The sequence below is a fragment of the Onychomys torridus genome, chromosome 15, assembly GCF_903995425.1.
Source record: "Onychomys torridus chromosome 15, mOncTor1.1, whole genome shotgun sequence".
Taxonomy (NCBI): Eukaryota; Metazoa; Chordata; class Mammalia; order Rodentia; family Cricetidae; genus Onychomys; species Onychomys torridus.
Genome location: NC_050457.1, coordinates 15,267,157 through 15,283,253, shown reverse-complemented (window position 1 = coordinate 15,283,253; position 16,097 = coordinate 15,267,157). Strand labels below are relative to the sequence as shown.

General features: G+C 38.4%; 1 protein-coding gene across 4 annotated transcripts in view; it reads right to left on the bottom strand.

Annotated features, from left to right (window-relative positions):
- Ssbp2 (single stranded DNA binding protein 2) overlaps positions 1–16,097 on the bottom strand; it is a 260,509-nt gene that overhangs the window by 63,969 nt on the left and 180,443 nt on the right. For 2 of the 4 annotated variants that reach the window (XM_036206881.1, XM_036206882.1), the window contains exon 5: positions 7,630–7,719. The exons of the other annotated variants lie outside the window; for them this stretch is intronic. In XM_036206881.1, the coding sequence (XP_036062774.1) occupies positions 7,630–7,719 (90 nt within the window). The remainder of the gene's footprint in view (positions 1–7,629; positions 7,720–16,097) is intronic. 4 annotated transcript variants of the gene reach the window in all.

Below are 16,097 nucleotides of genomic sequence, written 5' to 3'. Positions count from 1 at the left end.
TTAGTCTCACTCGCATATTAAATGCTGGAAATTTGAGAAATAAGAAAGCAAGAGAAAGCGGCCCAGGGCCTGCAATGGCAGCTCTAAGCTGCTGGGAAGAGGCTGCTGCAGGTTCAAGCATGAGCAGCACAATTTACCCTGTCTTGGGAAAGAAAAGAAGACTGTGGGCACCACGGGCACAGCACACACTGCCATTGGCTTTCTCAGGCAATGTCTCTCCAATTACAGTTTGGAAAATTCTATGTCCAAAACAAAACACCACCACCGTAAAAATAAGAGTTCTAGTCCCTACCTGTCGATCCCTTGACCTTTAGGAAACCATACTGGTCTCGGATGGCCAGGCGAACTACCGCGTCCTCACTTAGATAACAACTGGCTTTCTAACAAACTGGAAGGCAGGGACTCAACAGGTGACAGGCTGTCTTTGGCTCCCTGTCCACACAGAAACTGCTGCGGGTCTTTTAGCTTTCTGAGTTGTAGGTTTTAAAATGCATATTTAGTTACTCAAGCTGAGAAGTTTTAATTTGTTCCATAGCTGAGACCAGAAAAGCTGTCACCAGGACTGCAGGACAGCATTATCGAAGCCATAGCCATTCGGCACCTCTCCATGTTTAGCTGCTTTTATTTTTGCACTATCGAAGGCCTTGCTCCATTTGCAACACTCAGACTCTCTGCTCTTTAACATTCAAAATTACATTTTTAGAAAATTTAATTTTTACTGATTCAACTTTGATAAATAAGCAGTATCCCCTCAATCCACTATCCAAATCTGGTGCATTTAACTCTGGGAAATATTATTTCTACTATCTGAATTTTAAAGCTCTCTCTCTCTCTCTCTCTCTCTCTCTCTCTCTGTGTGTGTGTGTGTGTGTGTGTGTGTGTGTGTGTGTGTACACGCACACGTGTGCAGACAATATTAGATGTTATATTTCATTGTTAATTATACTTGATATTTAAAGTATCCTACTCAACAAAGGCAAGGAATTATACAATAAACTTCTGGTTCATTAAGATTTAGATGACACCTACATACAACTTCTGGAGAGTGGACAAGGGGGTGTCTCTAGAATTATAGTATTTCCAAAGACTCACTTCTGAAGCATCATCAGGAAAAGAGGAAAGGCAGATAACTGGAAGGAAGGGCAATAGCAGGAGCAGTCAGCAGAAGAAGAGCAGAGAAGATGTGACAAGACACGCAGGCAGTTTAACTGCATGTGGGTCAAAGTCAGAAAGACTCAACAGCAGAGCACATGGCACAGATGAAGGCATCTTCACAGAAAGCAAGTAAATAGACATCTACCTCCAACAAGCACTTAACCCAGAGCTTGTAAAAATACTTCCTTTTCTTTCTTTTTAGTTCTAAAAGCTGGAGCAAGTAACTATTTTTCTCACGTTTGAGTCTTTTTCTTTAAAGTATTGCCGATATCGTTTTGCTCTGAGTCTCACTCAGCTGGTTTATGTCATTGATGTGGAGCCTTTTCTAGTCAAAAAGAACACTGAAGAAAGAAGAAAGTTCCTACTATTTTCCTTCTTCCTTTTCCTTCCCCTTCCCTCCTTCCTTCTTTCTCTGCCGCTGTTACTACGTCAGAGCATCAGGGCAGCTTGCTACAGTGCAGTTTGGTTAGAAATAGACTCCTGGAAAAGCAGATCCTAACAGGAGACATCGTGACACTGCCACTAGGTGGCAGAGCAGCTTTCCCATTGCTGTCCTGGTCCTGGAAAGGACCACAGTCCCGCATCTTCTAGCACAACAGCATTCTAATCAGCTTAGATGGAAATGCGGATGAGCACCTTGTCCTCAAACTACTTAGTACGCTCATTTCAACAGACGTATAACCTTAATCATACCAACACCTTTCTTTTACAACCTAACATCAATACATAGTTAGTTTTTAACAGTTAAGGACACTAAGATTTAGTGACTATAAGATAATAAATGCATCAAGATAAAAAAAAAAGCAAAATATAATGCACAGCAAAACTGAACAAGTCTATAGATTGGTGTACATTCAAATCAAGTATTTACAAGTCTTTCCCACATTAGCTATAGTCTTAGGTATGATGTATATTAGTACCTATTAAAAGACTGTATCATGCCTTTCAATAAAAGGTGTGTCCAGTCACTAGAGTGATATATATATGGTTCAGTTCCCATATTGGAAGTTTTCTGTTGTAAGGAGCAGAAGAGGGAAACTATGATACTCTTTCACATCCAGAGAGAGAGAGAGAGAGAGAGAGAGAGAGAGAGAGAGAGAGAGAAATGCCTTCACTTAAGTATTCTATAAATTACTGTAATTCTTGGGAGAATCTTTGTAACAATCCACAAAAATACTGAATCTTACAAGACAACAGACAGAATTGATAATCTAGTTTTCTTAAAACACAAACGAATCTTTACTTTTCCTTTATTTTATAAAGACTATTTATGATATTGACCACTATGCATAAATTAGAATATCTGAAATGGTCTAAGGAAATACTGCTGCCTATTTCAATAAGGCTGTAGTCAGTAAGAGCCTTTGCCTATGTTTTGAATGAATGAATGTATATATAAATGTAGACATACAACAGATTGATATCATTTCTAGTTAAAGTTCCTTAGCATACCCTGAAGCTGTTGGATTAAGCCACATGAGATTACTGATGCATTACTGTATTTTTGTCTACTAAAACTGAACTCCAGACTCCTGCACAGCCCCATGGCCTTTCCTCTGGTCCCAGTTAGTCAGATGGCTTGGTTTAAGAATGTGGTTCTGAAGTCATCTGCCAGTTCTACAGCGGGTGTCACTGAGGAGTTACTGGGTTTCTTATACCAATAGCTCCTCTAACAGACTCCAGGCAAGTAGGTGTGTCTACTTTAGATGGCTTTACTTTACTGCACTAACACTGCCTTTCACATGTCCAACTAATCTCACTACTTTCACTTAGCTGGTCTCTTATTAAAGTAACAAAGTTCTCACTTGAATAAAAACAAAATTCAAATGGTACAGTGGCTTGAATCAGAAGTCTCTCCCGTACACTCATGGGTTTTCACGTCTTGTACCTGGAGTGGGTACTGTTGAGGAGGTTATGGTACCTTTAGGAGGTCAGGCTGGTGTAAAGAGATGGGTTGCTAGACTTTGGGCTATAGAAAGCCCATGGCCACGTCCAGTAACTTTCTTATCGCTGGTCCACTAAGATGTGAACAAACACATAGCAAGCTCCAACTACCAAGGACCGGCCCCCACAGCCTTCCAGCTTCCCTCTTGCAGAGCTAGCCTGGTCCCTCTCACACTGTGACCCCCCCACTAAGTTCCCTCTGCCAGGTACTCAGTCACAATGACAGCAAGGAAACTAATAGTGTGGGAACAAAGTCTCAAATAAAGGCAATAATTGAAAGGCTGCTTTCCTTAATGGACATATTAAATGACTGGAATATTAAGCACAAGTTATTGATTTTCAGATTAAACTTAGTTGCAGTCGTTTTGAATTCATAAGTTTAGAGTTTGTGGTGATGTCACTTGCTAATGAATGTAGGTTACATCTGGGGTGCTTACTCACCAGTGTAAATGGGAATAAAAGAAATACATTTATCTATTTAGGAGAACTATTTTCAATGCAATTTTTACAGTCTGATTATAGAATGAGTACAGCTTAAAACTACTTACACTCGAACCCTGTAGGCTAATATATAATTTATAAAATTAATTTTATTCACTTAGTACTAATACTTTAATCTCTTCATGGGTGACTTCCATTCCAGCTATGCCCAAATAAGCTTTGCATTTCCTCCCTGAGAATATGAAATACTCTCATACTCTACCTAACTGTAAAATGCAAGAGAAGGGAACAGCCTTTGGAATCCAGTTGCCCTAAGCAAGGTGGGGGCAGGAAGCTTAGTGCTCCTCTGAGTGCTAGGAATTCCATGCTATCTTTGAAGCTTGATCTTCCAGAACCCTGGGCTCTTGCTAGGAACCTTCTGGAGCCAGTCACCAGGAGAACCACACAGCCTATCCTGTAGCTGCTTGAAATGTCACTCTCCTAGAAAGAACTCTGTGGAGTGGCTGTGCTGAACTCTAAAATGATCCCTTTTTCTAAATCTTCCAGATGTGAACCATTCTCAGAGGGAAACGTCTATGGATTCAGGAGTAGAAACTGGTGTTTTGCTGTCAAGTAGAATTCTTTGGGGCTTCTGACTATTACCATGCCAAAGGTAGCTACTGTTCATAAACAACATGTGTTATGCCTAGGCTTGCACTGAATTACAGTCTAAACACTGCAGAAAACCAAGACTGACTGACTTAGGAGACGCATCAGGAGTCTCGTCACTGTATCACTAAAGACAGCAGCATTTTAGCATGAGTTTTTCAATGCTTGATGCAAGGGAAGAGGCTTGGTCCTGCCTCAACTGAATGTACCAGGCTTTGCTGACTCCCCATGGAAGGCCTTACCCTGTAGGAGGAGGGGATGGGGGGGGGTGAGTGGGGAGGGGCTGGGAGGAAGCAGGAGGAGTTTAGGAACACTTTTTAAATACTGAGTATATATAAATGTTGAATAGGTAGGAAAAGTCCTTGAGGTAAGTTGAAACAGCTTTCCTGGGTAAACAGGAACAATGCAAATGGATCTCAATTTTTCCATCTCCTATTTTTCTTTATATTGATGAGAGCATTACAATCATTCAGAGATCCAATATAGGAACTGCAGTATTTTTCTTGATTCTTGCAACTTTTTCTCTTTTATGCTTAATTATGGCAATCAACTAAAGTTTTTCAAACATCATTACCAACTGTTCGTTCCTTCCTTCCTTCCTTCCTTCCTTCCTTCCTTCCTTCCTTCCTCCCTCCCTCCCTCCCTTCCTCCCTCCCTCCCTCCCTCCCTTTCTAACCCTACTGTCCCAGATCTCATCAGAAAGACCCTTTCTGGAGCTCTGTCTCACTAAACAGCTTCTTCTTCTATACTTATTCTTCCCAACTCAGTTCTAGCTGATACTAGTTGAAATGATTTTTTTCTCTTTCAAGATGCAAATGTGAAGAGGTTCCTCCTGACAGCTCATTACAGTCTTTAAGATCAGGCTCAAGCTCTGTTCTGCCTTCAAGGCTCTCTCTCTCAGGCTGCATTGCCATATAGCCCCTTTAACTAGTCAGGCTGCCAACTTTGTTGAAATACTTGGTTTCTATTCCTTTCCTCTCGGGGTTTCTGCCATGAATTCTCTTTCCTCTCTTGTTCTTCCCTCTGTCTGCTTCCTTTGCCTAACTCTTCATTCATCTTAAGATACTAATATGAATTACAGTTTCCATTTTGACAATACTTTCCCAACTATACCTTTCCTAAGACTGAGCATATTGATCTGATTTGCTACAAGAAAGCATTCTACTCACTAAATGTGCCTATTTTCAAAATTTCCATACTTAAACCATTTTTTCTCAATTCACCATTCTCTGGACTTTTTGATGTCAGGGATTTTATAAACATGTTTATCAGAGATGCCCAAACAAAGTCTGAACCAATTGCAGCCTAGACAGAGTCTGAATCAATTACACACTGAGAAAGTCTCTGCCTTTCTCAAAGAGCTGATGGTTCCTAGAAGCATGCTAACCAGACTGAGCTCTTAACATGCCATTTCAGGTTCTTCTCAGCAGACCGGAGCACATCTTTCCATTTTGTGTACAGGATCCTTCACCTCACTCCTGCACTTTCTGTGTGTACCCTGGACACCTCAGTTACTCTTTTGTTCCTGGCACACTTTGGCCAGTGGCCCCTCTCTGAGACACCATTCCTCCGCTTGTTTTGCTGAGCAGTTTTTCTAGCCCTCTCTCATCTCTACTCTGGTAGATCTAACCACTCTGTCTTGGCCATCACAGAACTTTCCACTTTACTTTGTCAATTTTAAAGCTGCTTCTTTTTGTTAACACACAGAGCTTCAGGAAATTGTACACTGCATGTACTTTATTTAGATACCACAGTGTCTGGAATCTAGTGGTACCCAATCATGAACTGTATCAGAATAATAAAAAGTAAGTTAAAGCTATGTTGACTACTCTTAACAAGAAAACAGGTAAGGGAGGGGCTTTATCCATGGGTTTATCCATCTTGGCATAATGCTATAGTGCAAGAATTTGGCTTCCTCCCAACCAGCCTTCTCTTTTTAACAAGGCCCTTTAGAGTGCTCCTAAAATGTCTAATAGATAAAACTCTCCAACTTTCTCCCTAGCCCTAACCCACCTTTGGCAAGAAAACTAAGAGTGTACAGCAGAACCAAAAGGAGTGGGAAAGATATCATGGACGACAATTCCAGGGTGATTTCACCAGCAGAAACTCAGACGCCTTGACTGCAGTCCCAGCCCTGTCACCCCCACGGAGACCATTTCTCTGTCAATGTTGGTATTTTCATCTGCACAGGGAGAATCATAGCAATCCATTCATCACACTTTTGAGTGCTGAAGGAACTGGAATCTATGTGAAGCATGTGGACTACACTGAAGCATAGTGCATAGAGAAGAGTTATGATGTGTTTGTTACTATTATCATTATCTTAAGTGGTGATTATTTAATAATCTAGAGTTCAGTTCCTACAGTATAAAAAGGGGCTTGAAGACAGAATGTGGCTTTACTATGAGTTTTAAATATTACATATGACTCAAATAAGAAATAAAGAGCTGCTACGCAAATAAATATGCCGTAAAAGTACGGGGTTTGTACTATGGTCTAATTGAGATCCTTTAATTCGATGTATCTATTTTGAAAATTTACTTATAACTTAATCTCTCCATTTTCACCTTTATAAGTACCTTAATAACTGATGATTATCGAGAATTTTGAAATTAAAATTAAACCAAAATATTAAGTAGGCTTATAAGTACCTACTATATTATCAAGATAGCATTTATATATTAATTTCTATGATGCCTCCCACCTCTAATTCTAACTCCTAAATTCTTAATTTTCTCAGAGTATTATAAAATTAACCATATTAAAAAAACTCTTTAGAATTTATACTGATATGTTTGTTGGTTTGGGTTAGAATTCCATCAGATTTAAGATGAAGATCCATAAAATTAAAAAATGATGTATTATAGCTCTAAAATCATTAACTGTCATTGCTAAAAGAAGCAGGTGCTGAGAATTTAAAATGCTAAATACACAGTTGAAAATTTTGATCTTCAAATATTATATGATTATATTAATAGAAATCCCAGCTGAAAAATTACAAAGGCGATTTCAGATATTTTGATACAGCCTATAATTTTTGTTATGTGAATAGACTATGACTTGGCTACTTCTGAAAATACAGCCAAATCTTGATTAGTCGTAGTCTATAGAAATACAGACAGTTGAAAACGGACCTCTTTACAGCTTTAGCATCTTTCCCACAAAGTGTTCACCACAGTGAACTTACTCTACTTTGCACTTGATTTCTTTTCCTTCTAAATCAATGGAATGGTTTGATATTAATTACAACAAATCATACAACAGAGGAAGGGAACTAGAATAGATAACCAGTCTGAGCAATCAAGAGTTGGCTGTACAGTATCATATTTACCTTAAGAAGCAACTAGAAGAACTAAACAGCCTCACCCTACTTCATCATCATAAATGAACACCAAGCAGGAGTTCCTATGCCTTAACAGTCCTAGTCAAGTCTCCAAGTACCTGAAAGAACCCTGGTGGCACAGGACCTACTGGCATGCCATCTCCTGGGGGCATGTTTCCTAGCACGGGACTGGGAGCTGCTGCAGCACTCTGCAAAGAATAAAGGAGAGACAGAGCTACATCATTACAGAGAAGGCACAGGACCACAGGCTGCTCAGATGATCACAGATCGCAGGGGCTGCTTTCACACTCCTGGGAGCAAAAGCTGCTCATTTCCCACTCTACAGGCAAATGAGGTTAACAGTGTGATAAACAATGTCAGTGGCTTTAAGGGGCATCTAGAAATTCCGTGAAGGCAAAGATCTTTCATAAGATGACACATTTGAATATGTATCAAAGTCTGACAGTAATGTGACAAATGATAAAAGTTTAAATAAATGATTAATTTTAAGGTACAGACATTTGAAATGGCAAACATTAGAAATGGATGTACAAATAGGTAAAAGTCTGTGTACGATGATCACAGGGATTAGAAGAAAAACTTTAGGTTATACTTAGATATGTCATAAACAAGTATAATTAATTTCCCACCTACAGGCAGCCATTCACTTTCAATATGTCATAATCGTTACTAAAATATAAAGTATAAGGTGGTGAAGATGAAAATGCAAATAGAAGACTAAAGAAGAAAAACAAACTAGATTCGAAGACACTGGTCTCACACAAGTTATAAAAAATATCAGACTGAAAAAGTCAACATTTACTTCATTTATAAACTTTTCATGAAATTCTAGCATTTAATTAAACAGGGATATGAAAGAAAACAAAACCTTTGGCTTAGATTCTTTGTAGTCAAGTCAAGATTATAGATTTTTTAATATATATCAGGTATGTATAAAATTGTTCTGCAACTATGGGTTTTATTTTTCAACTTGATTAAACACAATTTAAAGTCCTAAAATTACTCAAGAAGGGACCCGATGGGGATATAAACTAGTACCACCTTTATGGAAAAACACATGCAAGGTCCTCAAAACAATGAGAAACAGTCATTACACCAGCTGACATTCTCACTACTATATATACATCCAGAACAAAAGAAATTATTGTGTTGAAGAGACATCTGCAATCCTGTTCTGTCTAAAGTGCTGTTTATAACAGCCAAACTATAGAATCAACCTAAATGTTCACTGATAAATGGATGATTAAGAAAAATGTAGCCCATATACACAATGGAATTTTATTGAGCTATAAAAAACTGTGACAGTGTGAATGAACCTCGATGACATTATGTTAAGTTCAAATAATGCAGGGCAGAGACAAACAGCACTCTATCTGCTGCAAATGTGGAATTTAAAGAGCCGACCTCAGAAGTTGGGACTAGCAGCTAGTTATTGGAGGATCAAGGAATAAGGAAACAGGCTGCTGAATAAGTCCAGTGTCACAGTTAGATGTGGGGAGCAAGTTCTGGTGTTACATTGGGTGAAGTGTAATTGTGGCTAGCAACAACATATTGTAAGTTTCAAAATAGTAGGAAGAGAAGATACTGAATGATTTTACTGCAAAGGCACCAGAGAGGCTGAGGACACACCGATTTGATTTTTAGCAGCTTTGTTGTGAAAAATATTCGAAGCAGGTTCCATAGTTAAGTACATGCTGTCCTGCTTTACTATGTACACAAATGCATCCATTCAAGCATTTGTAGCCCACAGAAGATATGGTATCTTAGCATGTTCTACTGCATAGTTCCTGGAGTTTTTAAAACAACAACAAAAAATATATTTATTCCACAATACTTGAAGTTGTTGAGAGCAATGATTTTCACAGTTCCCAAAGACATGTAGACGAAACTGTGATTGTGTGAAATACTGCTTATGAACCGAAATGTAATTTTAGCTAAAGAATATGAACACAAAAGAGAAAACTACTTCTCAAATACTAAGGTATAGGGACATACTCTCAGGAAAGGATGCAATGTCATTTAGTGACTATTACCTGACTGCTGCCCTGACCAGCCACTGTTTCACTTTGCACAGTGTCACACATGCTCTTTTAAAATGAAAATGAACCACTTCTCCTTCAACTTAACTAAACCTGCATAAAAATTCAATACACTCTTGGGGTGTAAATTTACAATCAACAACTCCGTTAGCCTTAAATGCACAGCTACAGCCAGGTCTAGGAGGTAGGATTTCATCTATGTCCTTGAGACTGTGACTCAAATCTATTTTTCATCTATTCTTAGTTGCCCCAAAACTACACTGGTAAGTTTTTCCTATATTAGAAAAATAAAACCGGTTCATCTGCACCAATGGACTGGTAAAGAATGTATATTTTTTCTCCGACTACATTGTCTATAGGTATTTGTTACTTGTTCCGGGAAAGATCTTCATAACATGTGTATCCTGTGATATGCTTCATGAGTGCTTATACTCTTATTTTATAAGTTCAGGAAATCATCACTTTTTTCGTTTTCTCACCCTCATCAAGGGCTTTTGAGGGTTAATACAGCAGCGGCCATAACAAAAATAAAACCCTTGCTTTAAGGCTTATTCCTAGCAAAGGGAGAAAGACAGTGGACAAAACAAAGGAGAATATGATTGTGATTTGCTTCACGGAGAACAGAAGAACAGGGTAGAGCCCTCAGTGGTCAAGAGGACAGTGCTGACAATTTTGAAAGCCCTGTGAAGACACAGGAAGCCCCGGACCAGGCGACAGCGACTGCTGACTGATTTCATTGTTTTGCTGTTGTCCTCTCTGTTTCTGTCTGTCTGTCTGTCTGTCTCTGTTTCCCATGTTTGTATGTTCTAGAGTTTAATATAGAGTCTCATGTAGCAGTTCCTCATAGTCCTGACTGGCCTAGAACTCACTACATACCTGAAACTGGTCTTGAATTCCTGGCCCTCCTGCCCCTACCCCCACTTACCCCCTCCCCCAGGTGTGTGCTACCATTCCCAGCTCTTACTGTTGTTAGACTCGCCTCACATGTCAAGACATGCCAAATTCTTATTGTACAAGGGTAAGTGTGAGGAGCTTCCCTTTCAGCATCCATGCTTGTACACAATGGTAGGGTTAGCCGGAAACACAGGAGTCTGGTGCCTAGAGGACTCACAGCACAGGTCACAGGTAGTTATTTGGTGTGAGAATAACTTTTAGTCCTCTTTTAAAGATACAAAAGGAATACAATATTAGAAATTATCCAAGGCACAAAGTACTAGTCCAGATCATTCTGACAGACTTCATGGACCATAATGTCCATGACCATACTGTCATTCACTTTGCTAGACTTTACTCACAAGCCCACTCCTGCTATTGTATTATGTGACACCATTTTGTCCACTAACAAACGCTACTCTGATAAATACCACAGATGTATACTAATTAGTATTATAAGTACTATCAAACAACAATCCTCCAACTGACTACCATGTTAATTTATAGACAGCATCTATCTAAATATTGTAAGTATTGTTTCTGTAAACTGAGGAATCAAGCTGTTTGGATTAAAGCTTCTAGAAGGAAAGGGTACTAAGTTTCCTGGAAAAAAAAAATGTTTCAAGTTTACTTATAACACATGAGACAAATTTAATCCGTTACCTAAGAATGGACAGGAGTTTTAGCTGGGCCTAAGTCAGAAGTGTGCGAGTCTGTGTAGCTGAGTGACAAGAGAAAACAAAGGATCGATTCACTGGGATTGCATGAAGTTTTATAAAATATCATGTGATATCCTTTATTATATAATTGTTTGGGGTTGATTTTTATAATAACTTCCTATCTTAATAAAAGAAAAACATACAATATGGCTTTAGGATAATTCTTGTAACTAAACTGAATGTGTGAGACTTCCATTCAGATATAAACGTATCTTTTTATTGTCTCTTCTACTGGATTCATTTGTGTGCTTTAAATACGTATTTTTCAGATATATGCATCCTAATACACATTTTGTTAAGTCATTGGTTCTGTTATTTGAACATTGTAGAGAAAAGAGATGCATAAACCTCTAAGAGACGGAGATAACAATACTCATCTATCATAACATATCACAAGCTGTTCTCAAGCTTTATACACCTGGTAACTGCTCCTTGAATTACTAAGAGGGCTAGGGAACCAGCTCCTGACTATAAAGTGAGAGACAAGATGTCAAACCTCTATTTGGAGGAACAGAAAGAATATTGAGGATGTGTAAAAATATAAAGTAATAACTGTAAAGATAAGAAGGGGGTATAGCTTAGGAATTGGAAGGAGATTGAAAGGAAGAGTAAGAAGGGGAAACAGGATTACTGGTTTTCACTCCTAAGTCATATGCACTATTTAAGACTGATTTCAGCTGTGTCTCCTCCCAATCCAGAGGTTGCCAATGTGACTGAAGTGAGCATTAGCGCCTCTAAGAGGAAATGGGGTACATACAAAGCGCCCCGTTTCTAACAGCTCTATGTATCCTCATAAAAGAATGTGGGGAGCAAGTTCAAGTTCATTCTGTGGCCTTCTGCCTTCCTCAAACAAGGACACAGCGAAGGTCCCCCCACTAGGTGGCAGTGCGCGTCTCAGACTTCCCAGTCGCCTGGCTGTGACAGAGATTTCTTTTTCTTTCTTTCTTTTTTGCTTTCTAAATTTCTGGTCTTAGATACTTTGTTATGGCAACACAGCACACTGGCCATGTATAGACATTTTAAAGAAAACCTTAAAATGGTGGCAGTAGTTATTCTGCTATACCAATTATAATGCAAGGTACACTGAAATAGTCATCCATTTCTACCCACACCAAACTAATATGCTATAGTTCTTCATATCAGCTCAGAGAGAACGAGTTAAAAACTAAACTCCCACTTCTGCCAGTCACCACTGGCTGCAGCCAGAGTCCCTGGATACCAATAGTTCATCTACCTATATTTTTGCCATGTCTGCCTGATACATATTGGTTGTCCTACCTGGAGGGCATTTCCATCATTTCCCCCCTAACCCATGATGATAATAATGATTACTTGCACAGATCTCTACACGTGCCTGCTCCAGTATGTAAGAGCCACAAGGCACATAGACTTCCTAACAGTGGTTTGCTGCACAATTTCCTTCATTCGCTTAGTTCACCATCTAAGAACGGTCGTGTCTCTGATCCGAGCACTTTTGTTCTAAACATACTCCCACAGCCCTTCCTTTCTCCTGAAGAAGCTCTTCTGCAAAATCTTTGTCACAGAATGATCCCAACTGGAACTATATCTCTGTACCAATAGCAAGAACTAAATCACTGGCATTTTTATTTCAATATTGACTTTTTTCCTAAGAAGGTAATCATAACACTCATTTAAAAGATACAATATCATTTACACCTTAGTTTACAATTATGCAAGATGGATGTTTCTGTTGGGAGCAGCAGTGCCTGTCTGTAGTCCCAGCATTTAAGAGGATGAGGCAGGAGGATGCTATGAATTTAGGGCCAGTCTGTGCTACATAGCAAAACCATAGCTACAAGATGTAAATTAACAGACAAACAAAAACCAATGTATCTCCTCAAAACGTTTTTCATATATATATACACGTGTGTGTGTGTTAAACTCTTAAGAAGAAATATGAAGCTTACCACTCTCAAATTTATTTCCCTTAACAACACTGTTATGATCTGAAATAGTATTTAACTAATAATCTACTTCAAGATTTACCCAGAACAAATTGGAACACACAATCAAGCAGAAATTTAATGAATTTTTAAGTTAAAAATTTAATTATTTTACTTTAATACCTTGGATGGTTTTTTTATCATTGAATATTTTTAAAGCTATTTAGAATGTTTGTTCTTTCAAAAAAGTTAGTACACATAAAAAAGGGTCCTGAGACTAGCTTGAGCCAAAATCATACTACTTAGTTTTAAAAGATGTTTATTTAAAGGGGATATAGCAGGTGGCTTACAAAAAGGCACATGATGAAAATAAATTAGTAAATGAAAAAACTTGTTTCTATTCACTCCAAACTGAACCAGTAATTAAATCATGGAATCTGCTCTCACATGCAAGCATGTGCCCTATCTTCGCTTCATTTCCTCTCAGTACAGAGTACAACTGCTTATCTCTGCTACTGGATTTTAAACTAGTCCACTGATTCATAGGAGCAAAACCAAGTACCACCACAGGTTAGCACATAAAGACAGATAAAAGGTAACTAAGGGAGCTGTTTAATCTGTAATATTTGGAAGTGATAACTTCAAATTACTTGTCAAGGATCCTAAAAATAGATGGTATCTATACAAAATACAATACACCCAAGAGAAAACAGGCAGTTCAGTCAATAACTGGTTCTCCCTTTTAGAACATATAAACAAAGGGGTTTTGTTGTTTTGTTTTGTTTTTTAAGTATACTAGTGAGGTGTTCTAAAAGCAGACCCTGTGAGACAGTGGTTGAAACAAAATCTTCCTATGATTCTCTTTCTAACCCTGTTAACATGCTCTATAAGAATTACTGATGTTCACATATGAACTTGCAAGAGATGCACATCTGTGATCTTCATGAAGGTTGCTAAAAGCCTCAACATAGACAGTTTATATGCCTTATTAAAATGGATCTATCTAATCCTAAGCTACAGAAGGATGCTGTCCCTAAAACAGATATACTGAATCCTAGAGTCTGTTCTTATTCCTCAAATTGCCACTTAAAATCCTTAGAAAAAAAGCCTTTGAAACTGTCTTTATACACTGGATCACACTCTTTAGGATATTCTCATGCTGAGAAATCTTCATCCTTAAAAAGGTGAGTGTCTGTTTTCAAAGCAAATAAAAATCATTCAGTACAGTTCTGGAGAAACTGAGTGAAAAAAACTGGGTGAAATAATTTTTAAACAGAAACTTAAGTATGACTTTTTTCATATAAAACTGGCTCAAAAACCAGGTGTGGTAGAACATGTCAGTATTCTCAATATTTGCAAAGAAGAGGCAAGAGGATCCTTGAGTATGGGGACAGCTTGTCCTACATAGAGAGTTCCAGACCACCTAGGAGTATCCATCTTAAAATCAAAAATAAATAAAATATAGTAGGCCCAGAATTCAAATGAAAGAATGTGAAATTTTAATGATGCCAATATACTGAGGTGTCTTGGGCTTGTACACATATTTCAAGTCCATTTTTGACTTGATATTTTTTGTTCATGCACATATTTAAATACAACAAACTTTACAAACACCCCATATGTAATGGTGTACTGAGCAGACCCTGCTCTTGTTCAGAGACATTTATAATCTTTTTTTTTTAAATTTTTTTTTAAGATTTATTTATTATGTACACAGTGTTCTGCCTGCATGCCAGACGAGGGCACTGGATCTCATTATAGATGGTTGTGAGCCACCATGTGGTTGCTGGGAATTGAACTCAAGAACTCTGGAAGAGCAGCCAGTGCTCTTAACCTCTGAGCCATCTATCCAGCCCCCGAGACGTTTATAATCTTAAAAGAAGACAGGTAATTACACTCAGTTATACTTGGTAGCATGGTAAAAGTTACAAAGCTGAGACCTGAAAAAAGAGTTGGTGATGAGGGTTAGAAATACGTCAGGATGGTTACGTACTGTAAAGCAAAGGTTGAGGGAAGTAAGAACCCACACTCTGCAGCAGAGTAAAGGAACACTGGGAATACCAGAAAGGGCTATGCACTGAATTTAAGTATGTCCAAGTGCTGCGTACGGTGGCTTTAGCCTTGTTTTAAATAAGCTGAAAGAGAGTCGTGGATTTCACTGTGACATTCCCGCATACCTTTGTCTTTTCTGCCCTATGCCACTGTCCCTCCCCACAATATCCGGCACCTACTTTTATGTCACGTATAGTTCACTACCCTCATGTTAAGGTCTTTTCTTCTCCTCTTATGGTCCCCTTTCCGGTTTCATGGTCTACACATCAACAAGCAGTAAATCAGAATTTGCGGTTCCTGTGACCCTTGCATTAATTACTGTAGTGCCCACCACATTATAATTAAAGTTTCTGCTTTCAAACTGAGAAGAGTCCTCAGAGGACACGCCCTTTACTTTCTTGTGTAGGTAGAACTTACTCTGAACACAAAGACAGTAAAAGTCAGCTGAATTGAGCCTCAGTTTATCAGGCTGATCTTTTACTTAAATAAAACTTGTCATTTACAGAATTAGTAAGTATACAGATTCTGAAATAGCACATGCTATTTTACACAAGGCAAGTACATCAAGTTTCTGGAAGGAAACTGACAGAAGCCAACTTAGTTCCTATTTATTTTTCTAGTTTCCTAATAGGTGCATGTAGTTTTAAAGAAGGGTAACAGGGGGTAAACTCTACAACCTTCATGATAACATTCCCCATGCATGATGATTAGGAGTCGATGATGCCGTTACATACAAAGTGTCAATTGATTTGTAGAATCATTTCATTTGAGTAGGAGTCTGAGTACTGAAAGATGACCATATAACTCATTTTTAAGATCAGGCTCTAATGTGTGGTACCCAGTCACAGCTAGCCATCAAGTGAACCTGGTTTTAAACACTGCTTTAAGACGAAGCCATAAAATAATCCTTTTTAAACTG